The sequence below is a fragment of the Netta rufina genome, assembly GCF_964035555.1.
Source record: "Netta rufina genome assembly, chromosome: 17".
In the NCBI taxonomy this organism is placed as follows: domain Eukaryota; kingdom Metazoa; phylum Chordata; class Aves; order Anseriformes; family Anatidae; genus Netta; species Netta rufina.
The window spans coordinates 1,760,367-1,787,899 of NC_140141.1; the positions used below are offsets into that span (position 1 = coordinate 1,760,367).

General features: G+C 37.1%; 1 protein-coding gene across 1 annotated transcript in view; it reads left to right on the forward strand.

Annotated features, from left to right (window-relative positions):
- Nucleotides 1-27,533, forward strand: part of GLT1D1 (glycosyltransferase 1 domain containing 1) — a gene marked incomplete at both ends in the record, with an annotated part of 64,987 nt that overhangs the window by 28,256 nt on the left and 9,198 nt on the right. Inside the window, 5 exons of the mRNA XM_084297500.1 lie at nt 10,699-10,794; nt 11,859-11,908; nt 16,147-16,190; nt 17,648-17,768; nt 24,940-25,038. Coding sequence (XP_084153626.1) covers nt 10,699-10,794; nt 11,859-11,908; nt 16,147-16,190; nt 17,648-17,768; nt 24,940-25,038 — 410 coding nt within the window. The remainder of the gene's footprint in view (nt 1-10,698; nt 10,795-11,858; nt 11,909-16,146; nt 16,191-17,647; nt 17,769-24,939; nt 25,039-27,533) is intronic.

Sequence of the window (27,533 nt, forward strand, 5' to 3'; positions counted from 1 at the left end):
AGTGGTGAAGAAGGGAAAAATGTTTTGATGTTTTAATATTTGGTCTTGATCTAGTGTTTGTCTCTGTTTTCACTCATGTAACAGCATGTAAGCCAGATGACCTAATTTAGTCACCTGATCTTGGCAATACTTTAAATACTTTAATGTATCTGCCTTTCCCCAAAATAATTTGTATGCATTTTACAGTGGTAAAAATATTTCAGTGTTATAGTCATCAATCTGATCTCTTATATTACAGCTCTTCCCTCTGTTACTAATGAATCCTCACTTTCCAATTGCTTTATCATACCAGTAAATGTGCACCATTCTTCAAAATGGGTGTCTAATTTTAAATTGAGCATCGTGAAGTTATTTTGTTCTCAGTAAATCATGGCCCACAAGCACAGCACCACTAAGATTAATATTTTTCTGAAGTGAAATGATTTGTCACTTGCTAGCACAGCCCTAGCATTGATTGGACCTCATGTCTAACTAGTCTATGATTAAAAGTGCAGTCAACAGATCAGGGAGGGGGGAGCTCCCCCTAAGTGCATATCATCTAATATATTAGAGGCAGTCTTTTGCCTAATGTGTACTAATACAAAAGCACAAAATAATTCATAAAATACATGAAAAGCAAACTAAAATGCAACTCTAACATTTGTGCCTGTTAAATAATAGCTTGAAAACTGGCATCACATTATTCGGTGGTTTTGTTTTGCTTTTCTTTTTATGACTGTTTCAACTCACGGAAGGGTTGAAGTTGGAAAGGAACCTCTGGAGACCATCAAGTCCTGCCAAAGCAGAGTCACCTAGAGCACATCGCACAGGGTCACATCCAGGAAGGTTTTGAATATCTCCAGAGAAAGAGATTACACAGCCTGTCTGGGCAACCTCTTCCAGTACTCTGTCACCCTCACAAGAAAGAAGTGTTTTCTCATATTCAGGTGGAACTTCCTGTGTTTCACTTTGTGCCCTTTGCCTCTTATCCTGTCACAGGGCACCACTGAAAAGAATCTGGAACTCATTTATTTTATCAGTCTTGTCTCTATTTCTATCTCTGGTGGCAGGCTAAAATTTCCACTTCTCTTAATATTGCACATGGAGGCAGGTTCTTGACGGTACCTTTGCACTTATTAGAACTTCCCTTTGAATTGCTCTTCTGGGGATTTGCAGTTTCAAGGTATTTGAAATATTTACAATTCTCCTAATGCAGAGCAATCAGTAGAAAAAAAAAAAAGAAAGAAGAAGGCAATTTTGCTCAGAAGAATACCATTTTGACAGTGCTGGCTTGCACAATGAAGTGCACTTGAAAAGATCCTTAACTTTTATGCAGATAAAGCTGTCCAATCTCATTCACTTGGCATTTATGATCTTTTAAAAACAAACAAATGAAAAACCCACACTTCTGTCATGAAGATCTATTCCATACCTAAAGGGAATTAATGATTTTTGTGGGAAATACTTCTCCAGATAACTCTTGCCTATATCTTTAGTAGTCTCCTTGAATTTATATCAGATATGCGGTTCCCAGGACTGAATGAAAAGAAACTGCCCTACAATGCAAATTGCAGTGCATTTGAGCTATCCATGTTTGGTGATCAGCCCCATACATTGTGAAATTATTCTTTAAAATGAATTAGGCCCTTTAGAATATTTCAGGACTTATTTTATAGAACACACATCGTATGGATATTCTTTGTACTGAATTATTCAGTCACAGAAAAACTATACCATTTGCTTGATGTTAAATGTCACACTGCTATATAAATTGTCTATTTAAGTTAGGATAATGGCTTCCAGAAGAATTTAATGGCAGATTCAGTGAGTGGCAGAGTGCATCAAATACATTTCACTGTCAGAGACTTCCTACCTAGCCCCCAAAACTAAATGGTACTGAATCAAAAGCTAAGCAATCCCACTACATTTGTACATTCCATTTGATCATTTGGGTGGCTAACATAAGTGGTAATTGCCTAATATAAGCTGAATCTGTGCTGTGAAAAGTTTTTTTATTGTTGTTGTTATGGGTGTAATGCCAACTTAATGCAAAAATCATGGAATTTGTATTTTTTCATAGTCTCAGCAGCAGACTTGAGAGTTTCAGAGGTGATATTTGCATAGTTGTCGTGTGCTAGCTGCATTATTTTCAGTGGCTGGCTGTTAAAATATTTACTGGTGAAATCTTAAAAAAAAAAAGGGGAGGGGGGTTAAAGACATTTTGCATTCTAGTTACAATCAGCTTCACAGTGTTTCTCTTATGTGGATGAGAGATGGCAAACAACAGTAGGCAAAGCAAAAAAACAAAACAAACAAACCAAGTCTAAATTCCAACACAGACTTCAAGAAGACAACCTTTTCAGTTTATTTAGTAACTTGAGACTATTTAGGAAATGGTGTGGCTCTCTATATTAGAGAATCTTTCAATATTGTAGAACTCAAGGCTGGGAATGACAAGGTCAAGTCCCTTTGGGTTAGGATCGGCGGGAAGGCCAACAAGGCTAGCGTCCTGGTCGGGGTCTGTTATAGACCGCCGAACCAGGATGAGGAGACGGATGAGGAGTTCTACAGGCAGCTGACAGAAGTTGCGAAATCTTCAGTGCTTGTACTCGTGGGGGACTTCAACTTCCCTGACATATCCTGGAAGCACAACACAGCCCAGAGAAAGCAGTCTAGGAGGTTCTGGAGAGCGTGGAAGATAGCTTCCTGACGCAGCTGGTTAGTGAGCCTACCAGGGGTTGCGCCCCGCTAGACCTTCTCTTCACAAACAGAGAAGGACTGGTGGAGGATGTGATTCTCGGGAGCTGTCTTGGGCAGTGACCATGAAATGGTGGAGTTCACTATTCTTGGCGAGGCCAGGAAGGGGACCAATAAAACCACTGTATTGGACTTCCGGAGGGCTGACTATGAGCTGTTCAGGACACTGGTTGGCAGAGTCCCTTGGGAGGCGGTTCTGAAGGGCAGAGCAGTCCAGGAAGGCTGGGCGCTCTTCAAGAGAAAAATCTTAATGGCGCAGGAACGGTCTGTCCCCACATGCCCAAAGACGAGCTGGCGGGGAAGAAGACCAGCCTGGATCAACAGAGAATTGTGGCTTGAGCTTAGCAGGAAAAAGAGGGTTTATAATCTTTGGAAAAGTGGGCAGGCCACTAGGGAGGACTATAAGGATGTTGCGAGGCTGTGCAGGGACAAAATTAGAAAGGCCAAAGCTCATCTGGAGCTCAATCTGACTACTGCCGTTAAAGATAACAAAAATGTTTTTATAAATACGTCAACACAAAAAGGAGGACTAAGGAGAATCTCCATCCTTTACTGGATGCGGGGGGAAACTTATTTACAAGAGATGAGGAAAAGGTGGAGGTGCTTAATGCCTTCTTCACCTCAGTCTTTAGCGGCAATACCGGTTGTTCTCTGGATACCCAGTACCCTGAGCTGGTGGAAGGGGATGGGGAGCAGAATATGACCCTCACTATCCAGGAGGAAATGGTTGGTGACCTGCTATGGCACTTGGATGTGCACAAGTCGATGGGGCCGGATGGGATCCACCCAAGGGTACTGAGAGAACTGGCAGAGGAGCTGGCCAAGCCGCTTTCCATCATTTATCAACAGTCCTGGCGATCGGGGGAGGTCCCAGTTGACTGGCGGCTAGCAAATGTGACGCCCATCTACAAGAAGGGCCGGAGGGCAGACCCGGGGAACTGTAGGCCTGTCAGTTTGACCTCAGTGCCAGGGAAGCTCATGGAGCAGATCCTCCTGAGAGTCATCACGCAGCACTTGCAGGGCAAGCAGGCGATCAGGCCCAGTCAGCATGGGTTTATGAAAGGCAGGTCCTGCTTGACGAACCTGATCTCCTTCTATGACAAAGTGACACACTGAGTGGATGAGGGAAAGGCTGTGGCTGTGGTCTACCTTGACTTCAGCAAGGCTTTTGACACCGTCTCCCACAGCATTCTCCTCAAGAAACAGGCTGCTCTTGGCTTGGACTGGCGCATGCTTCGTTGGGTTAGAAACTGGCTGGATAGCTGGGCCCAAAGAGTCGTGGTGAATGGAGTCAAATCCAGTTGGAGGCCGGTCACTAGTGGTGTCCCCCAGGGCTCGGTACTGGGGCCGGTCCTCTTTAATATCTTCATCGATGATCTGGACGAGGGCATTGAGTGCACCCTCAGTAAGTTTGCAGATGACACCAAGTTAGGTGTGTGTGTCGATCTGCTTGAGGGTAGGAAGGCTCTGCAGGAGGATCTGGATAGGCTGCACCGATGGGCTGAGGTCAACTGCATGAAGTTCAACAAGGCCAAGTGCCGGGTCTTGCACCTGGGGTGCAACAACCCCAAGCAGAGCTACAGGCTGGGAGATGAGTGGTTGGAAAGCTGTCAGGCAGAGAAGGACCTGGGAGTATTGGTTGATAGTCGGCTGAATATGAGCCAGCAGTGTGCTCAGGTGGCCAAGAAGGCCAACAGCATCCTGGCTTGCATAAGAAGCAGTGTGACCAGCAGGGCTAGGGAGGTGATCGTCCCCCTGTACTTGGCTCTGGTGAGGCCGCACCTCGAGTACTGTGTTCAGTTTTGGGCCCCTCGCTACAGGAAGGACATCGAGGTGCTCGAGAGAGTCCAGAGAAGGGCAACGAAGCTGGTGAGGGGCCTGGAGAACAAGTCCTACGAAGAGCGGCTGAGGGAGCTGGGCTTGTTCAGCATGGAGAAAAGGAGGCTCAGGGGTGACCTTATTGCTCTCTACAGGTACCTTAAAGGAGGCTGTAATGAGGTGGGGGTTGGTCTGTTCTCCCACGTGCCTGGTGACAGGACGAGGGGGAATGGGCTAAAGTTGCACCAGGGAAGTTTTGGGTTGGATCTTAGGAAGAACTTCTTTACCGAAAGGGTTGTGAGGCATTGGAACAGGCTGCCCAGGGAAGTGGTGGAGTCACCATCCCTGGAAGTCTTTAAAAGATGTTTAGATGTAGAGCTTAGGGATATGGTTTAGTGGGGACTGTTAGCGTTAGGTCAGAGGTTGGACTCGATGATCTTGAGGTCTCTTCCAACCTAGAAATTCTGTGATTCTGTGATTCTGTGAAAGTACTACAGCCTGTGTCGCTTTGGAGGTCAGACCACATACTCAAAATGGTTTTCTCTGACCTTATAATCTAGGAATCTATATCAGTTTTGTTAGCAATTTAAGATGCTTGTCTGTAGACTTTGGAGAGGTAATGAAAGTTTTGGCTTTTACTGAAAACTGAATGACAGGAAATGACAAGACAGTCTAAGAAAATGCAAAAACTGACACTGATCTTTAACAACTTAGCTCAAGGATGCGATATAGCTATTTTAGATCACAGAGTCTTCATACCTTGATGAAAGGCTCCTTTTGATCTCAGTGGAATGTGGGTGAAGCTGTAAACCCTAATAAACACAGACATCATGTGAAGGAGATTGTTAACAAAGACTATACTAATGAACTGAGAAAGCTCATCTACCCAACATATGTTTTGAAAACACCCTGCAAAAGTACAGAAAATACTTTTAAATAAGAAAAACACTTATTTTCTACATTTGAGCATGTGGTAAGAAACTCCTAGGTTGCATTGTGTGGAGTCAGGAGCTGGACTTAATGATCCTCATGTGTCCTTTCCAGCTCAGGAGATTGTATGATTCTAAAATAGGTCACTTAAGATACAATGTTCTTAAATTGCGTCTGTAACTCTTAGCAAGCTAATGCTTGATATTACTCACTCACTTTGAGGCCTGCAGCCTTTCAGTAAGATTAAAGATTTGCAGTTTTTTTTTTTTAAACCGTACATCTATGATTACTACATTTTTTGCCTGATAGTACCTAGAGACATGGAGTTAAATGAATCTACTCTTTCAAAATCTATTTGGATGACATCTCTACTTATTCTTGACTTTCTCAGAAAAATGATGTCCTTATTAATGCTTCAGAAATTATTCTGATTTTCATGCCATTTGCCTGTGTTCACGTTATGCTATCCTGGCATTTAAGTATAGATTTTTTAAAGGGCCCAAGTGTAAACTGTCATAGTGTATCATAATAGTAAATTATTGTTTTTCCTAAAAATAGTGGATGTGACAAACAGTTACACAATTTCAGATAAAAAACAAACCAAGAGCCAATGAAATCTTAAATAACAAACTTCAGCATGCTTCAGCAGGAAAGTGTTGTATTATGAAGATGTTTTTCACTGTATGCTTTTAATATAGTCCGTTCTCTCATTCTGTCTTGTAACTAAAGACCTCCAAACAGTTTACTAAAAATTAAACCCTGTACATTGCTTTGTGTCAAGGATTCAATCTGCTTGCAGATGAATGGGTAAATCCAGATGGGTAAGTCTAGATTTGAGAAACTTTCTCTAGGGCACACCGTGACTCAGAATCACAGCCATCAGGAGGACACAAGTCCTGATTATTAATCACATTTCATCTATTAGATTATGCATTTTGTGCCAGGTTCCAATATCAGCAACAGCTACCCAAGCACACAGATCAAAACAAGGTACTGTTTTGATCATGCAATTCCACTCTGAAATTACACGTTCCAACGTTGCATTGTTGTGTTTCAGATTTGAGCATCATACCCACTCTGCTGTATCATAAAAAAGGAGTTGCATGACTGTGGGAGTTCCATGTCAGTCTTAATCTGCCACTGTGGCTGATTCATTTCAGTTTACCTGCAGTTCATTTGTCACAATCCCTATAGTTCTGTGTGGTATATCAGCTCAGCATACTGTCAAGCTGACGAAAGGAATGAGTTTCCATAATCCTATCAATCACTCTTGTTGTTTTGACCTTTCACATCTTGCTAAACAAGTAACCTGCTAAGCACGATCAAGACTGGCCATGGCCAACGTATAGCTGTTTTTTATAGATAAGGACAACTTAACAAGTCAGACTACAGCCATAGATGAATACTAACAAAGCACATTTAAAGGAGCATCTCTTACTGATATTAAACAATTATTTTTGACAGTGAAGAAGATGTTGATTACAGTGGCAAGACTTGTATTTAATGTACAGTGATTTTGAAGTATGGCTGCATACTTCAGAAAATGCAGGGTTTTTTTTTTCTTTTTTTTTCTTTTTTTTTCTTTTTTTTTTCTTTTTCTTTCTTTTTTTTTTTTCTTGCCAGTGAGTATGGACAAATCTTTCCATTTTATATTTGCTTTGCAAAGCAAACAGAAGGATGCATGAGCTAGGAGGTAATGAAGCACATTGTGCTGTTTCAAATCTTTTCATAACACTAACAGAAGCCGGGAAAAAGAGACACAAGCATTTCTTTGTTATTTGGGTGTTGCATGTTATTCAAACAATACAGCGACACACTGAATGTATCAAAACAGCAAGTCGGTTGATTGTGTCATAGTGGTGTATTTCCATTTCAGAAATGAATCACATGGGGCTGTTGTATTTTACAACTGATTAAGTAGCCTATCTGGGGAAGACAGAATGATAGCAAAAACTCAGATACTGAAACTCTGTTTATGCTCCAGGAAAAATCAAAAATGTCTTCTTTCAAATACGTTTTCACCCAGCTGTTGGCTATAGCTGTTAAAGGCAGCTATTGCAGTTATTCTGTTAAGATGTCCCCCTTGTTAGTGTTCTTGTGAGGAGAAGACATACTAAAATTATTGCTTTCTAGTACAAAAGGTTGTATTTTTTTTCTCACAGTAGGGGTGCTGACAAGGCTTGAGAGAGCAACAGGTCAGAAAAAAAAACACAACTATGCAGGCGTCATCATGATGTGTAAATCTAACTATTTTAAGTGAATGAGTAGAAAACTAATAAATACACAGGTGCTTCTTAACTTTGTTCTTAAGTAGACAGAGTGAGTAAACTCCCAACACTGAGCAGGGGCTGTGATGTGCTGGTAATGCAGTCTTGTCAGGAATGTCTTTATATGTTTCTAAGTGGATTGAATTGGTGAGAGTCTGCCTGTAAAAATGAATTAGGTGATAACTATGATCTACAGCATACAATAAAGTAAAACTACAACTGACTCTCACTTCACTAAATTGAGTGGCAGAGGCAAATCCTTTCCTGAATAGCCCTTCTTTGACAGCTTTTAGAAATGCCGTGCAGAATCCAATCTCTAGCGCAGTGTGCCCAATATCTTCTATCTGAGAGAAAAGTGAGAAACATTCCATAATAGAGAAGTAGTGCTTTCTACAGTTTCATGAAGGGGGCAATCTGCCAGTTTTAATTCAGGCTTGTGAATGTCTATTCAAAATAATAAATCAAATAAGTGGACTATTTTCTTTAATGAACATTTTTTTAGGTAGTTTCACTAGTGAAGTAATTAAACTGTTAGTCATGAGATTCTTAGGAGAAATACCTTTAAAGGCCATGGATCTGAATGGAAAAATCCAAATTTCAAAGTGTAATTACAGTCTGTAGGGCCTTTTTCCCATTTCTGTTTTGGTTTAAGTTTTTTTGTATGGGGATCAGAATGATAATCAGGACTGCATAGAGTTGCTCTGTTAGGGCTTTTCATTGTTAGAGCACTTTAAACCCTTGTCTAATAAAATGAAAAGACTGAAAGCTTTAAGATAGAAACAAAAAGATATTAAGAGAGAAGAAGCAGTTATTTTAAGCATGGTTAATGTTGATTAGTATGCTGTCAGATCAGGAGTGCAATAATTTTGTAATCTCTACGTGAGAACAGGGAGACCTGATTTCTCACTACTGTCTCACTGAGCCTTCAGTGGTAACTTTAAGCTTGTTCCAAAATAGCCAGAGCTGAACATCAATAGGTGGGAGTTCATAATGTAAAATGAATATTTGTGCCATATGGATAGTTAAAATGCAATCTCAATTTTGTCAACATGTTACAGTAATTTGTTTCAGTTTGTCATGAATTGAGACCACTGCTGCATGTATTAAAAACAAATAGAATTAATGGACCATTGCACCAGAAGAATGGCTTTTTCAATCCAAATGTTTCTGTATTATAAATTACAAATTATTTCTTGGTCCAATAACCAGTAAAATATTACTTACCGTGTCTGCTTCAGCCACTCTTGACAGCTCAAGCTGTTTAAGTTAAATGGAACTGACTTAATAATGAACCCTGTGACAGGGACCATTTAAAAGTCCCTGAACTGGATTTTAATTTTAAAAGTAATAGCAGCTTAGTATGCACCACTCTTCTGGCTTTTACTCCCTGCCATAGAGAGGTTTGTTGCAAAGCTCATATTAAGCCAGTCCCTTGACACAAGAAGAGACATTCCTGTTTTTTCCAGGGCCTGGAGCAGACCCTGCAGTTAAGTAATACAACACGGTAAAGAAATGTAAGTTGGTACCAAGTTTGGGTGATCTCAGATTCCAAACTGCAGCAATTCAGTCATGCCGTATAGCAGCTGAGGTGCTGCTGCGGCTGGTGGAGAGTGGAAGCGAAAGGGAAGAGGAAGCCTCAGAGAAGGGAGCTCTGCAGTGTTCAGCAGCAGGGGATGGCAGAGCCACCACAACCATTCTGCTGCCTTCCTCTGTTAATCACACGTTCCATCGAGAGAAAATCTGACCATGCAGCAGAGCCCTCCTGGTAGCTATGTGACATAGTCCCAGTGTGTGGCCAATGCATTAATGTCCCACAGACACCCTGAAGAGCTACGGTTTGATGCTCCTTGTTACAGAATCACAGAATCATCTAGGTTGGAAGAGACCTCCAAGATCACTGAGTCCAATCTCTGACCTAACACTAACAAGTCCTCCACTGTTCAGCTGACTAGTGTTAGATAATGTTATCTATCCTTGCCATGAGCTCAATAAAAACATGCACTGAAGGACAGCAAGCTAATCTGCTTTGTACAATAAATCAGAGAACATTGCACCCTCTCTAGAGTTTATTAAATTATGTTGTTATGAGTGTGTTCATTCAGCACATCTGAATTATTTTATTATAAACACATTTTACCAAAATTCATCACTAAGTGACCCTTCTTTAGAAGTATGTTCTGAATTAATTGTGCTGTTATATAGCCAATGGCAAATGCAAAAACATACATCTGACCTTCCTTTTTTAAGATAGCCTGCAAAATGTTTTTTGTGGGTTATTGTGGTATATTTGCAAGAGGGATTTTCGATGTTAAAAATGAACATGTTGAGATTTTTTCCAAAATAAATTTATTATATTAAAAAATATTCCTATATATTTTTTATTTGCATTTCTTTACAATAGCATTAAAATAAATGCTTTGGAATAATTTAACTTCTGGTTAAATATTCTGTAGTAGTGTTGGCATGTTAGGGATAGATAACTATTAGACATTTAGCTGATCTTTTATAACAACGTGTATCTGACCAAGCCTCACAATATCCTTGAAACAGGTGTTGAATTATTATATGAATGCATATTTTGAATGCATATTTATTCTTATGGGTAGAAGAACTGAGAAACGCACTGATTTGTATAGTTGCCCAGTCAGTCAAAGCTGATTTCGGGTGTTGAAGAATACTGACTACCAATTTATTTCTCCAAATCCTGCACATTCACTGCCTCTTGAAATGAACTCATATGCACTGTAGAATGATATGCATGATTAAGTTCTCCAGTGAGTTGATTTGAGGATTAGTGTGAGAGCAAGAAACAGAGGGAACCATAATGAGAAGTTTTCAGAATCCACCCTGATACCGCTGTTACCATTGTATGTGCTTATTCATGAAACGATTTAGAGTGATTTAACTTTTTTATCTGCATTCAGATTTTTAAAATGTTTTGTTACAGACATTCCTACAGATAGAGACAGTTTACACGTGTTTCTTTTGATATGTGGACTTCGGAGAGTCAAAGACCCTCTGTATTTAGTAGATGTATTTTCAGGTAGGTATTTGGTATTTGTTTTGTTCCTGGATGTAGAAAAAATTCTTTTTGTGTTTACAAGTTTGGCATAAGCTGTCTTATTCATTGCAGAAAACTTCATAATATATTTATATTTTTAAAATGCACATGTAACCGTTGATCTGTTCAATGCATTATTTCTGTACTGCATCTTTTTCAGCCTGCTGGGAATAACAGCATTAAAATCAAAGCACTATTTGATGCCTTTACTTGTTGGTAAAACTGTTTTGCTGATACATACAATATTAATGGAAGACAAAAGAAGGATTCACCTACTTCAAAATAACTTTTTTTATTTTACTGTCCTGTGGCTGTTAGACTGATTGGCATGTGTGCTAAGTAATACCACTAAAGTTAGAAGCAAATTTTACCACCCATCATTATGAAGTTTTCTTATAGTCACATAAGTGAATGGTTTGCTAGGTTCTCAGCTTGTATCTGTAAAAGGTTTGGGTATTCCAAGCTGGGAATTTAGCCTCAGCTGTTCTGTTTACTTTTATGAGCCTTCACTGCCTTGTGATGTTCAGTAACAAAAGTAGTTTATTAATGTCAAGTATTGGTTTTGTGATGGGGTTCTATTCTGGTCGTGGAAGAATGGCAGATTTCTCTGTGCACATTATAACTGACTATTAATTACAGTGGTTGCAGTTGCTTCCAAATATGCCTTTACATTAGAGGAAAATTTCAAATCATTTTGTCTTAGTGGCTAGGGTCACTATAGGGTCACAATAGAGCATTGTTTTCGTGAGATGATTCAAAATTAATATCTGAGCTTAGTTAAATAACCCTTGAATCATAAGAGATTTCATGAAGCAGAAATGCTGAATATTAAATTTTAGATATACTAATCATTTGAATTCTGAGGAGTAGTCTGAGAGCAGAGCATGAAATCTGTCCTTTAGGTAGTAATACAATATTTGCCTAGTTCTACTTTATACATGAAGCTATTTACATTGATTTTAGAGAAGGAAGAGTATTTCTTGTGCTTTAAAATAATATTTAAAATTAGTAATTTTGATTAATAAAAAGATGTTCTTCTGTTTTAGATTGGCACAGAAAGGATCCCAGTGTCCATCTGGGCATAATTGGACCTGCAGTAAGTTGTTAGAATTACTAGTACTATTTTATTCGCATGTTCATTCCTAAATACTTCCTCTTGCTCATGTGAGATACCGCAATAATTCTTTCCAAACTGAACCTATGTCAGAGGACTTCTGACTTTCATAGAGATAAGAAGGTGCAAATCTAGCAGTTGTAAAGGCTTTTCACAACAGGTCTGAACTGTGGAAGTGGAAGTGTTTCCAGTGCTCTGACTTCCAAAGTTCAGAGTTCTGCTAGCAGCTACAAGTCCAACTCACTCAGCATGTGCTCCACTTTTTGTCGCAAAAGTGAAAGCAGCTAGGAGAGTTTTCTAAGAGGATATGCACTGAGTTAGTCCAATTCTAGTCACTTATTTTTTTCTTAATGCAAACTGTTATCAATAGTTTATAGCAACTGAAAATCTGTTTTACACATACTGTTTTTTTTGTTTTGTTTTGTTTTTGTTTTTGTTTTTAAAGACCATGTTTGATGCATTTGAAAGTTATGATTTCTAATTGCCTCTCTTTTCACAAGCAAGAGAAGCTCTTGGAATCTCTTTCCTCCAGCCCCATGATTTTCAAATCAAGTATTATGATTTCTGAGGAAGTGGCAAGACTGAACCTCACTGAAGAGGGAAGCATGCACCGTGTTAGCCAAGAGCTAATTAGCCAGAGTCTAGAAAAGGCAACCCATAGCCTTTATCTAACCAGTGGAAAGGGTATGACTAGGCAGCTGTGTCATATGAAACAAATTCTTACTTATGCTAAAACAGTACTAAAGCTTCATTGTTTTATTTGGGTAATGTGTTTGGGTCTCTCTGTCAGTCTTATCTCTGCTTTCTCTTTACAGGAGAATGAAAACTTTGCAGGAAGTCAATTTTATGAGAAAATACATAAAATCTGAATGGGCAAATATGTTTCTGTTTTCTCATTCTGTTTTGTTCTTTGCAAATATAAAGACAATATTTTATTTTTAAACCTATTTTTACATTTTTATTTTAGCTGCATTTTTTTTATACTAATACACAAAATGGTTTGAAAGTGAACTTATATGGAAGGTAAAACTAGAGCAGGTGTAATGAAGCTGTGCTTTAGAATTAAAAGATGTGCTTCCTGCCTCCAGTGAGGATTTTAGACATTTTGGTCATCTTTTTAAATTTGTTTTGCTTTCTCATAGTAAGTTACCAGAAATAAACCTGAGGCAGTGCATAGGAGTCAAACCTGTGGCAGTGCAAAGGAATCAATGACTAACATCTGTAAAATATTTAAAGATATTTCTCCCATAGTGTTGTAATATCACTAAAGGATGAAAGTAAGTTAATTTAGATGCTAGCTGCCAAATTGTTTCAGCTGAATTAAAACTATATTTTTGGCTAGTTGTTAGTTGTCCTGAATTGAAGTAGTAGAGCTACAGGTTAGGTCTGAAGACATTTAATTTCCTTAACCTTTTAGTGTATGGAAAAGATAATGTTGAATGGCTGAATTTAGTGTTTTAGCTAGGATTTTAAATTTCTAGTGCATTTGCTGCAGGCAGATTATGTTGCATTGCATACAATAATTATGTTATTTAGTTCTATGGGAAGCTCAGTCTTGCTGAGCCTACTCAACATTGATCAGATAAAAATTGTAATGTGGGTTTACCTGCAGCTGTGAATAAAGCTGATTTCTTTCACAGCAATACTGCTGAAGCCTCACAAACCAGAGCAACTGAGCAAATTCTTCCTATCTATACTGAATATGCTTGCAGATGTAGCTTTTGACTCTTTAGTACTCTGGGTGATAATCTGACAAAACTTTAAGTGTACTAAGACCTGTTTTTTTGTTTGTTTGTTTTGTTTTGTTTTGTTTTGTTTTGTTTTGTTTTTCTACGATGTCTATAGGGCCACAACAGCCCCAACATCACAATGAAGATGTTTCTGGGCCATTGCTTCACTCTGAGTTCATTTTCATATTACAGCAATGTAGTATAGCGTATAGAAGTTCTGAAAGATTTTCGTCATGGTAGGCCCTGTTCTTAACAGGCACCTTCATCTTTAGACAGCATTTGGTGACTTTCAGCACTGTCAAACATCTCAGATATTTTTTTGCCAGTCAGCAGCACAGATCTTTCTTTAAAGGATATCTGGTCTTGTTAGTTGATCAAATGTGCAGCTCTCTGAAGGCTCTTCCTATGTTAAAAATGGATGGCGGATTTTTTAACAGAGGATGATAGGTAACTTGATCATATTTGCCTGGTATGTTGAAAGGTAACAAAATAAAGTATGACAACAAACACTCATCTATGTATAGAAGAACTATGGAGACATTTGGGGCTGAAGTAATAATCTTGCCTTTTCAGTAGCTTTTTCTGAGACTGCTGAGTTCCTAGGCATCCTGCCACAGTCAGTTGGCTTTGGAAACATTCACATTTTTTAAATGTATTTCCAACTTACTGAACAGCTTATGTTGTATTCAATTTTCTGCTATATTGAGGCTGTGGTTAGATAACTGTGCCCCCTCAAGTTCCTAAATGTAGCTCGGGGGATCACTTCTCTAAGTCATTGCTACACCCATCCTGAAAGTAATATTTTAACTGAATTATATTCAGGCCAGACTTCTTGGAATATCTACCAATAGAAGAATGCTGCTTAAAGGATTGTTCTGTTCCTGAGACAGATGGCAATTTCTTGGCTTCCAGAGAAGTAGATAGGATAGGAATTAATATCTTACAAATTTTATGAGTCACAAGCTGTAGTTTTTCTTAGCCTTCTAAAGGTAGAAGAGCAAAAGACCATATCCCACTGCATGTTAAATCACTTCCAAGTACTCCATTGATTTTAAAGGAAACTTGGTATAGTTCCTCATGAGAGGAACTCAAAATAGTACTTTAGGGAGAAAGCTGAAAAGATGTTTATACAGAAATAGCAGCCACAAAGTTCAATATAAAGTATCCAAGGAACCTGTGACTTGACAATGCTGGCTTAGTGTACAGGTCTGTAGCATACTGTCACCCGGATTAGGAAGTGCTTCAGTAAAGGGTACCTCATTTTCTCCCCAGCTGTTACCAAAAATACATTTCTAAACAGTTACACGAGTCTTTTTTTTTTTTTTTTTTTTTTTTTGCATGCAGTAGGAATTCATTCCTTAGTACAGTGCTGACTTGCTTGTATCTTTTGATTTATGAAGCCCTGCTTTCATTAAATAATTATTCTTGTGTTCAATGTACACCATCATAAAATCAATTCTGAGTTTTTTTCCAAGAGGGTTTTCTAAAATGCTTTGTTAGGGCTTTCTATCTTTTAGCGTGTAAAAGCAAAACAAAACAAAAATGAAAAAAAAAATATTAACATGATTAAGAAAATGAGCCATATTGTTCCCAGGACTTACAACTGCTGTATGCTGTGTAAGCTATCATAAATTGATCCAATATAGCCAGTCTGTCTTAATAAAAAGCAGTCTACTTCTGTTCTTCATGTCTAGTTAAGGATTTCCAAGTTCTGTTTATTTCTTTTAAATGTGTTAAATGAAAGTAGCAGTCATAGTTAAGCTTTGTAAATAAAACTGTTGGAGTTAATTGCCCATCTTAGAAAACATTTTAATTACTCTAGTATGTCTTCAATGTTATGTTATGTTTTAAAATTTTGTGTTTATTAGTTTTCAAGCAAACGTTTCTGCCAGTGTGTAACATCTATTTGCCTGTCACCATTTACATGCAGATTGCTTTCTGTGTTAACTAAAGTCTGAAAAGTTCCTTCCCTTCCTCACACTGGTAACCTCATACATAAAGGGACAATTGCTTGGCACATCAGTGCAGTGCTCCTCACATAGGCAGTAAGTTGTCAAATCCATCATTTGAATCACGTTAGCCTTTGCAAAGTCTTCTGAAAGCAGTCATTCATGTTAAATAGATCTACCTCTAATTAGAACCTGCAGCCAGAGGGGGATGTCAGGGGAGAAGAAACAGAACCTCCCCTTTTGACAGCAGCTCCACTGCATCAGGTTAGTCACTGAAACTGAGACTGGGGTAGTCAATTCTCTCTGCTGTGCTGTGCACTCACACCCATAGCTGGGTATTCTAAGAGTCAGTCTTCACAAGAGCATTTGTCTGAAGAGTCAAGTGTAACTCCACCAAGTTACTGATCTTTGTTATGATTTTGAAGCTCAGCACACTCATACATTTTATTAAAAAATGTACTAAAAATTATTTTTCTTTTCTTGGTATTTCAAATGTAGTGCTGCAGTACTGCCCTTTACCTGTGTGTATATTCCTTTCTAGGTTGATCCACTTTTTACAAATGAAGTTAAAGAAAAAGTTAAGAGGTAAGAATTAATGTTAAGCCTTTTATCTGCTCCAAATGAAAGCAGCTGGCCGGGTAGCTTTTTAAGATCATGTGCATAAATGCTTTTTTTATATATATAAATGGTCATACATTCAAACTCTCTGTATGACTAACAAATGTATTTGGATTATTTGGCATGTGATATTCTCAGACCAGCTATTCTACATACTTTAAATTTTAGATTAGCCAGTAGATCTCTTCACGTTTTATGTTAAGTCACATCTGACTTAGGATCAGGTATGATTCATATTTATTACTTTTTTATGTATTTTCATTGTTTCTTTCATCTTGACTTCAGCAAGATGTTGCATCCTGTTGGTGGGTGAATGAGTACGTAGACAAGATAACCATGTGTAGCTTTTTTCTGTCCCTCCTTTATGAGTTTCCTGACTGGAAGGTATAAATTTTAGAGAACAGAGATATTTCTTTTTTTGACTGCAAAACCTAGAATTTTCTGGCTAGAACAGAACAAACATATTATCTCAGATTGATAATATCAGCTATATGCCTGAGTTAAAATCCGCATAAAGTATCTGTTTTGCAGACAGATAATTTTTTTATCAGGTTATTTATTGGAAACGTGTTTCCTGTAATCATGCATTAATACTTCCCCTAATATAGTTATTTATCTCTGCAGAAGCTGGATGTTACTGCACAATCAGAACATCAATTTCTAACAAAGTCTAGTTGATGGGGGGGAGGAGGCCAGTGTTAGGGTCAAATGCTTTTCCATCTGGCTTTGTGATCTCATGTCAAGGATAAAGAGGCAGGAGTGGACTCATCAACAGGAGGAGATGCTGGCTCTTTGAAAAAAAATTCTAAAGGTCCCACCCACTTCATTTGAGACTGAACACCTCATTACCCTATTATTCCATTCTGCACCCTTGATTTGATTGACTTTGCTTAAACTGGGGAAGATGACAACAGGAAGAATGTAAACATTCAGAAGAGAAAAGTGTTTATCCTAAAAGAAGAAGCAGATGATATGTTTTAGAACCTCGATCCATCCGAAAAAGCCAACATCTGAAAAGTCAACATTTCCTGCAGCTGACCATTCAGACCGTTGTACTCCCTTTCCCTATGTTTCTCAAAAGTCACCATCAAACTCAGCTCCTTCATCTGTGAGACTGACTGATTGTGGTTAACAGAGCCTGGTGTTAAGTGATTGGTTCTAAAACTCCAGACGAACAGACAGTGAAGTGGTAGGTAGCAAGATATACCCGTTTATAATTGCAGTTATAAATTTATAGAAATATATGCATTTATAGAAAGCTAACAAAAACATGGCAAAGTGGTTTGCCCATGGGAAAGCAATTGTTAACATCAGAACCATGCCTGAACTTCTCTGACCATCTTTCATCATTGTTTTCGGTTTTAGGAAGAATTCTGAGAGTATGTTCTTAGAAGGTGTCTTATTTGTGTGCATTTTATTTCTAGGGCACCTGGAATACATTTATTACAGGAGATGCCACAGGATGATCTTCATGCTGCTATGCAAAGGTGCTTTGCTGTGGTGAACAGCTCAATTTCAGAGGGGATGTCTGCTGCAATCCTGGAGGTAATTGCATCTTAGCAATGTTTATCAGTGAGGTTACAGTGAATCTGAAATTGCCTTTTATCACTGGAAATGTGTGTCAACATTTTATGTCCATGTTTCAAAGCTAGTGAAGACAAAACTAAACTATTTCTTTTTGCAAGTGTCATTAATTAAGATTTTTATCCCTTCAACTGACAGATTTTTATGGTTTGTCTAATTTTTTTAAGGACTGAATGTAATTTTATCAATCCTGTTAAATTAACAATACAGATGTGAGATACGAGAATCATTCTGATTTACTAAGGATGTCACTATTTTTGATAAAACATCCACTTCGCTACAATGTTGCTAGAATAGACTTTCATTTATTTTTACATCCTTTCAAAAAGCAATCTAAGAGCTTTATTTGGTTATTTAATTATGAAATGATTAATGAATGAATGACATGCTCATTTAATTTTTTGTGCCAACAGTATTGAAAATTAATAACCAGGTTTCATACTTGTCAGAGTAGGACCCTGCTTAGTATCAATGGATTCCAGGATCATAATAAATATATGTAAAGTGGAAGTTCTTTGGTTGGATGCTTTTTACTTTCTTTTTTCTTTGTGGCTGCTGAATCATGATCTCAGATGATCACAGAAAGTATTATACAATTTGTGTTAATTAATTGCATTTTGCTGTTTGTAATGACTAATCACACATTTCATTTCCAGCATGCTTTTCATCCACACATCCTAAAGTTGTTCATAAGTAAGAACTAAGTGAACATGGTGAGAATTAGGAAAATCAGGTGATGGTAAGATAGCAAATTTGTATTTTCTTTCTGAGAAGAGATCACAGAGGTGAAACCAGATGCTTCTTCAGAGCAACAATGCTATCTATATAAACAAAAAATACTACAGATTGTGACATTTCCAAATTTATCAGTGTGGCAGTAGTTGAGATTAAATGGAGTGTATTAACACAGTACACACAACCAAGTCAGTGACTCAGAGAAGTAACTGTTAAGTACCTGTCACCTCCTTCCAGCCAGCTACATGTATTCTTCAGGAGCACTCACAGAACAGTTGACCAAAAATAAATCTGATTTACTTCCTGAGAATGTCAGTGAGTTAGAGAAGAAAAAAATAATAATAAATAATAAATAATAATAATAATTGGTTGGATGCTTTTATTATTATTATTATTATTATTATTATTAATAATAATAATAATAATAATAATAAATTATATTATTATAATAAAATAATAATGATTATCAATAATCATTTTATTATTATTATTATGTTATAATATTATACTTATTATTATTATTATTATTAATGATGATTAATAATAATAAAAAGCAAAACAGAGAGACTGTTAAAAGACAAGGCAACAGAAGTGCAAGTGTGCTTGGCCTGGTACAAACTGTTATGAAAACGCAGGACTGATGAGTCAATTAGAATAATTTTCTGCAAAATATTGTGGAATCCAATCAGATTTGAGCAGTTAAAAGGCAATTTCCTCAGCTTTTATCAGGGAAGGGAGCAAGCCTGCACATACAGTGTCTTAACAAATATGTAGTAACTCTAAGCAAAATGATAATTCCAGTTTACTTCAAAGGTAATGTTAAGCCTGCTTCAGGGACTACTGATTTTTGCTTTCCTCTACATATGAGCTTCTGAGCTGTCACAGTTCACATTTTACCACTACTCATTTCATTTTACACTGGTACACCAGGATTGCTGAAATTTCATAGTTTCTTTAGTATCTCTAGTAAGACACATCTAGCTCTTCTGTGGTGCTGCCTCTTAATCTGCTCCCTCGGTGCTAGTGCTTGTGTGGAGGTGCTCCTGAGAGTTTTGCTCTCCCAGTCCCAAAGTGAGTTCAGAAAAATGGGGCTGTTGATGAGTGAGATAGTTGCTGTTGGTAGCTGCTTACCTTTTGTATTAGCTCTTATGTTGCTACACCTTCCTCTATGTAGTTATGTGAGAATTATTATAAAGAACCACAAAAAGGCTACATATTCTTGTTTGGAAATTATGATCCTGTGCAGGGAGATCTTCACAGGGAGAAAAATAAATCTATGACAAGTATAACCCTCTTTCCACCAGCCTCTGTCCTATATTAGCCTTGTTGTTGAAGAGTGGAGGAAGGGTAACCTAATCTCTGAACTGATAACTCATAGCCTGGAGTTTATCATGGAAGTCATATAACAGCAATAAAAAGAGCTGGCATACTTTCAGAAGCCTGAGCATGCTAGTTTGGGTGCATATCAGATACAAGTGAATGAATTACCAATTGCAGGCACAAACTGCAATCTTGCATTATAGGAAGGAAAGTCTAATAGGTATGGCACAGGTGGTGTGAGACAACAGCTCTGGTCTCAGTTGAGTCAGGATTTTTGCATGTGACCTTGGACGGATCAGTTGATTGGTCCTTTATCCACATTTTCACTTAGAAAATATGGATACTTTCTCACATGGCAGATAAAAAAAAAAACATTTTTGATTCTGAGCTGTTCAAATATTGCAATAAGGAATGAATGTGTGTCCTCTGGGTCATTGACTATTGGTTAAACCCTGTAAAATTAGGAGGAAGCTTAGTGTAGATTACAGTGTCAGAGTTGTTCCCATCATCTCATAAAGCAGAATTAGATCTTTAGTTACTTCTTAAGAAACTACCTGAAGCATGCCCTTTTTAGTTCCTCAGATTCATTTGAATGCTTCTTCTAAAGTGATAAGGTTTTTGATACTGTGTGTCTGTTTACTAGACAGTTGTACAGTAGGATTTGATGACTTGCTTATGAAATATCCTACTGTAAATATCTCTCCCTCTCAGAAAAAGTGTCAGTCTAATAAAGTCCCTGCTGGAGATGGTTAACAGTAGGAAGGGCCATCTGCTAAGATCTTGTTAAATTAATAAGGCAGAAAACTATGTGAAAAAAACTTTTGTTCATAGGCTGGAAATAACATCTTGCTTGCATTTGGAAATGCAACTCGGATTCTCTTGGAATTTCAAAATTGAACCAGGTCATGAATCTGTAAACACTGAGCACATACATAGCTTGCTTTTAGTATGAGAAAAATATATAATAGATAAATCGGGTAAATATATAATCGTATCTATTTCAAACCTGCTTTAAGGTATGAAAGAACTAGAAACTGTAGCTAATTACTTTGTCATCTAGTACTGTTATCTCAGAGATTTTGCTGTAACTAATCTGTTTTCTGTCTGGCATTTGAAGAAGAGAAAACAAGCATTAGAGTGAGCATTTGAAATACACCTCAGATCAGAATTATTGTGCAAGTGCTAGTGAAACAGGCACTAGTGCTTGAAAATTTTGCATATTCTCTATATAGTTGAAAAGCAAAAGATTTGGAGTCTAGCACCACTTCATCAGAATACTTTTTTGTGCTCTCACGTGTTTTCTGACTATTCTAGAAATTATTCAATTACTATGCCTTCACATATACACATAAAAAGCCAATTAAAAAAAATCTATCATAGGAGAGAAGGATGTCCAGTCTCTATTCTGCTGCAGGGCAAAATCTAGTCTTAAACAACATGTGAAGTACAGGCCTTGTAGTTTGGAATATAAGCCATAGCAAACTACAGAAACGAAAAAGGGATGTTGTGGTGGAGTAAATTTGAAGAGGGGCCACCAAAAAAGATGTATAGTATAGGAGGATGAAAAGAAGGGGCAATCAAAAAGACAAAATAGAACATAAAAACTGTATTGATTCTATAAGCCCCACACTACGGGTTAGAAATGCTTGTTGTATAACTTGATTCCAAAGCTAGAATTTGCACCCAGCACCCTTCTGACATAGCATTAAAATGCATTTGTATTCAGGATAATGTAGTCAAACAGATGGCCAATGGACTAAAATGTTACTTTATTCTATTATTTGTGGAACCTAGGTCAGTAAATTATACGTATTTTCAACAATGCAAATGATTCTTTTTACTGCTTAAAAATAGACTCAGTATCTAAATTAAATTCTAAGTCACTTCATGCAGTAATTATTTACAGCACAGTCCATTTGTTTTAAGGCTGGCTGGTATAAAGCCAGCCCCTCATCATATGTATTGGGCCATCTGTTCTGTCTTTCAGTAGCTATAATTCATTGGTACCTATGTGTTTTGGGGCCTTAAAGTTTTGCAACATAGCAGTTACTGGCCTCAAAGTCGAGACAGAACAAATATCTTTTCCTTTTAAGTCCAGAAATTATGGAAAATTAAATGTAAACTTAGTGGCCAGCTTCAGTGAGCCATCAACTACATAGCGTTCAGAAACAGGAGTAACATGTCTTGAGATGAATAAATAAATAAACAAATAAATAGATAAATAAATAATGTTCATTATGGTCTAGTCTACAACGTAGTACAGCGGTACTGTGCAATCCTGTAAAACCACAGCAGGACATACAGTCTAGGACAGAACTGCCATGGGGCACTTGTATTTGACAGTCACTATCGATGGGCAGTTGGCACAGTGTTCGCTATTCACTGTGTCTGATACACTCAAATCCAAACTCCTCTGTGCTTTGTGGATAATTATTGTGGACATAAGTTGTCACACCTGGGGTGGTTGTATAGTGTTATGCGTGTTTTCTTCTTTCATTCTTTCTTTCTCTTTTTATTTAATGGTGCTCTTTCTCTTGAATGGACAATTGATTGTTTGGAAATTGGCCAAGCCAGAAAAACTCTCACAGTTTTGTTTTTTCAAGAAAGAGATACACAGAGGTGAGGAGAAGGCCTTAGGCAGATGACAAATAATGCTGACACACTTCAAAACCACTATTAAGCTCTTGGTTTTCAGTTCAGAAGTTCAAGTAAAATATTTTCATTCCCTGTTCAATGAACATGTTTGAGCGAGATCAACAACAGCCAGCACATTGAATGCAAGGGCATTTAAGCCTGTCAATGGGAAGGCCTGAAAGTCTGTTGAGTCAGAAATTCTGTATCTCCTTGAGAAGTTGATGCCAATGGTAACCCCGTGTAAGGCTTACCATTGGGTAATTAAAGCCAAAAGCAACTTCCTCAACCTGCAGATTCAAAACCTGTCAGGCTGAGTGGGACACTGGTATTTAATTTCCTGGGTGAACTTTGCTGTGATATGAACTTTGCTGTGATATGAACTTTGCTATACTGATAAGAAGATACTGTCATCATTTTTTAAAATCTATCTTTGGATAACAGATTTGTTTAACTGTAAAGTCAGAAGAAATGACAATAATGCATGGATGACTGAAAACTATATAATGTCTCACCAAATTATTATTTTTAATAGAAAAACTTATAATTATTTTTAATAGAAAAACTCAACAACTTTATACAGTAAAATTCAGAAATCTGGTCTGTAGTTTTTATACTTTTAATTTATTTAGTCTGGTTTGTGTTCACTTCATTAACCTATTGGCCTGAAGTACCTCGAGCTGACCGAGTAGTTCCTGATACAAAGTGTGGAAAAAGTTATGTCATTAACGGTTATTATTTTTAGAGCTAACTGCTGCAAAGCAGATGTTTGTGCCAGAAGGAATGTAGAATTTCTGTGTCCAGAGTAAATTCACCTACAGTTGTGATTTACACAGTGTTTCTCATGGAAATTTTAAGCTATTAACACGTTGATTAGTCACAGCATTCCTTCACTGTTCAAAACATAATTGGGTCTATACATGACCAGTCAGGGTATTTTTGTCTCCAGTTTTGTCTAAACAATAAAAAAGCAAAGCGAATTAAATGTTTTGTTTTGTTTTGTTTTGTTTTGTTTTCCTCTTGTTTTTTTTTTTTTTTTTTTTTTTAGTTTTTTCCTTGGAGTTTTACTTTCTTGTTTCATAGAGTGAAGGAAAATTGCTCCCCATCCAGGAGCAATTAATGACAGTAATTAAAAAAGCATTCACTCAGAAGTGACAGGGAAACAGTATGAAATGGATTGAAGATTTGGGGGAGAGAATAGCTTTCTGTTTTGACACTGTGATAATTGTGCAATATGAGTTTTTCTAGGTTTACAGTCAATGCATCTCAAGAATCCAAATTCATCAATAGCAATTAAAATTTTAGATCAGGATATGCATGAGTAAGAGAGCTGAGTGGCCAGGGTTTGCATACTAGGTACTTCAAAATCTAAGCCATATTTTTTAGTTGCCTGGCCTTAGGTCTCTTGGAAATGGTTTACTGGCTTTGAACAGATTTTGTGCTGCATCTCTTCTCCTGATCCTGCAGGCAGCCTGAAGTGCTATCAGCTACCTCATACTACCATGTTGAGACCTCCATGCTTCCTTTCCTTTTTTTGGTTACTGTATATGCTTACATAAACATATATACATATACATACATTACATAAGTGAATAAATAAATCAAACAACCAGCCCACAGTTTATGTGGAATCAAATTCTACTTCTTCAGATATATCCCTTAGTCCCTGAGGAATCCTATGCCAATAGCTTTGTAGGTAATATGTTTTGAAAGTGTAATGTTCCAAAAGCATAACCTTTTCTCTACCCTCCTTGGGGTAGATTTTTTTTTTATTGTTCACAGACAGAAACTATGTCACTCCATGCTTCCCTATATTCCCTGAACACTCAAAGTCCAAGACTGGCTATAGAGACAGACACTGTCAAAAGCAAAATTCCTTCCAGAGCTTTATATAATGAATAGGACTCAGAGTTGAGGAGAAGGAGCCACTGTGACCTTTGCTCTCATTGGTGCTGCCCACTTCTCTCCAGTTCTGCACATGTAGAAAATATGTGAAAAAATGTGTTTTAATGGAGCAAGAGAACAGATATTCTATGTTGGGTAAAGTTGGCTTTTTGTGCTATAATCTCATCCGTGCACGACAATGGTAGAGTGACAACTCTGTCAAGAACTTCCAATGGGAAACAAACTGCATACTTGAGGAATAAAAGAATAAAGGATGACAAAGCTATCCCTTGACTTTCTGGATTGATTATTGCTTCTGAAAATATTTTCAACATTACAAGACTGATAAAAATGTACAGAAAATATTTCAGCGAAGGTCCATATATGAGTTCACCTTTAGAAATGGTATTTTTCAGCTAAAAGGTTGAAGAGAAAGAAAGGTTGGATTAATTGCTTCTGATTTTCATTTTAATGTTGTCATCATTAACATCTAAAAATCCCTATATCCTAATAATCCGTATATCCCTATAAACAGTTGTTTCCTTTCTTTGTATTCCTCTAGGCAATGGATTTAGATATTCCAGTGCTGGCAAGGAACATTCCTGGGAATGCAGCAATAATAAAACATAAGGATACAGGACTACTATTTTCAGATCCCCAGGTAACAAAACAACAAAGATTTAAACTAGTTTTCTTTCCCTCCAGAATTTAGGCTGACTTCCCATTACATGCTGGTGTCTCTCTGGAAACTTGGCTTTTAAGCTGAGCAGTTTATCTCAGATTCTGCTTAAACTCTAGGTGTTAGATTGCCTTTCTGGAAGCTTTGCTGTTGTCTCAGTTTTGCAGTTCACTAAACTTTTACTAGGTGTCAGCCTTGCTGAATGTTTGACTAGCCTGTGCTGCTTTAAAGCCTGCCCTCTGAATGGGGCTCTGTTCTCCTCAACTTGTTGCACTCCAGTTTTGAAGGTTCCATAAGCAAACTTTGCAATAAATGTTATGCATCTGTCACATTTCTTTCCAAGCACTAACTGAAATATGAACTCACATTAGACAACCAGTAGCTGACAAAAAGAAGTGTAAGCCTGAAGTTTTAGACAATGTATTATCTAGCAGTAAGTGTTCATATAAAGCAATATTAACTCAAAGATATTACTTGGTCAGAAAGCAATTAATGACTAAAATTAAGCAATATTTTAAAACAGATTTTTTGGGAAGATAAGTAAGAGTGGGGAGAGGGGGAACACAACACTGCATATGTAAATGCTGCATTTTTTTATTTTATTTTTTATTTTTTTATTTTCTTGTTGGTTTGTGGCTTTGCTGTTACATATTTGTATATGTTGTGGAAGATGACTTTCAGATGCAGATTCGTTTATGTTTTAGTTCATTCCTTTTTTTTATGTGGTTACCCTGAATATAAAATACTGGAGGAAGTCTATGATAGTTGCTTTTAAAGCCTCTATTCTAAAATATTACACATAGACTTTCTTGTCCTCTTATTTTTTTTAACTTGTCTAAAGACTGACTGTAACATTCTGTTAAAAAAAAAAAAAAAAAAAAAAGATTTTTTTTGTAGTCACTACTTTTGATTATGAAAAGGGAAGGATTATTTTTCATGGGTGAAAATTTTCATGGACTAACACTTTGGGCTTTTGGTTAATGGAAGATAAAGTTGGTTTGTATGAGGAGGAAACATATCCTACATTGCTCTGATGGGATCCTCTACAACTTCAAGAAAGTAGAATTGGACCAGCAAACATCACCTGCAGTGTCTAGTTCTCATCATAAATATGATCTAAGAGGCATTGTGTTGTGTTTTCAATTGGTTTGGTATGTCAGCATATTTTATTATTTATTTAGTACACCTATTTTAATCATTTCCTGCTCTGGTCATATATATCATCATGTATAGAAAACCCATATTTAATTTTCAAACTAGTCATGAACCTATTTTGCAAGAGTTTATTCATTTTACGATCAATTAACTAACTAACCATGATGGCAGTTAGGGAAGAAAGCATTAAAATAATCAACTTGCTTATTACCATTATTCCATAAAACAGATTTTCCTAGATACCAATTATTAGCTAAATCCTTATTGTTTTTATCTAATGCAAGATTAAATAAAATTTACAGGAGCAGTCTATTTGATAATTTTGCAAAGTACAAACTGTATCATATTTATCCAGTTTGTGGAATGTGTGATTAATGTATCCTATTAAGTGCTGTTTAAAGAAGGTGAGTTTTCTCTGTTAGTTTTTGTTGTTCTTTTGTTTGTTTAATGGAAAAAATTCTTGTAGCTCCTTTTTTTTTTTTTTTTTTTTCCCTAGAATATTCAATGTTTCCAATGGTTCTACAGAAAGATTTCTTTGTTAACTTATGGAATTTATTTTGCTGGGGAAGCAGTCTCTCTTCTTGAGATAACCCTTGGTAATGGGGTACTTTCAGGGTAGTGGAGGCTGAGGTATAAAGCTAATTATAAAATTAGTTGTACATGTGTACATGTATTCCTTGTAAGCAGCCCATTGCCTTCCATATGCTTCTTCAGAACTTTAAGGATATACGACCATGTTGAACTCACACACTGATGTCTCTCCTGATATTAATTCTGATACATTCTGTCTGGTGGTTCCCTCAACATGCTCGTTATATTTGGCTTGGAATTCAGATACATTATTCATTCATACCAGACCCAATTAGTTTCATCATACATCTTTGTAAGAAGTCTCCTCTGTGATCTCAAAGCATCCTACATTCCAACTGTTTGTTTGGAATTTGAGATCAATTAAAAATATGCTATAATTGCCTTATATAGAGGAATGCATAATTTTGAGCACAGTAGTTCCAGTGGTATCAGTTACTGTCACATGGATAAGGACTTTATTTTATTTCAGAGTCACAGACTTTAAATTGAATGCTATTTCTTCCCTGCAACATACTCTTTCTGTTTTGCTGCCACTTATTGCTCCCAGTTTTGCTGTTATTCTGTCCCAGTGGGCCACAAGATCTCTTTTTAGTGAAGATGGTAACTTGCATTAGCATATTAGCTGTCAAGCTCCTAGGTAATATTTGTACTGGAATCACATGTTTGTGCAGTTAGCCTATCTTAGAAAGGAAAGTAATATCTCTTTTTTCTCTGTAAAACAGCAATTGTAT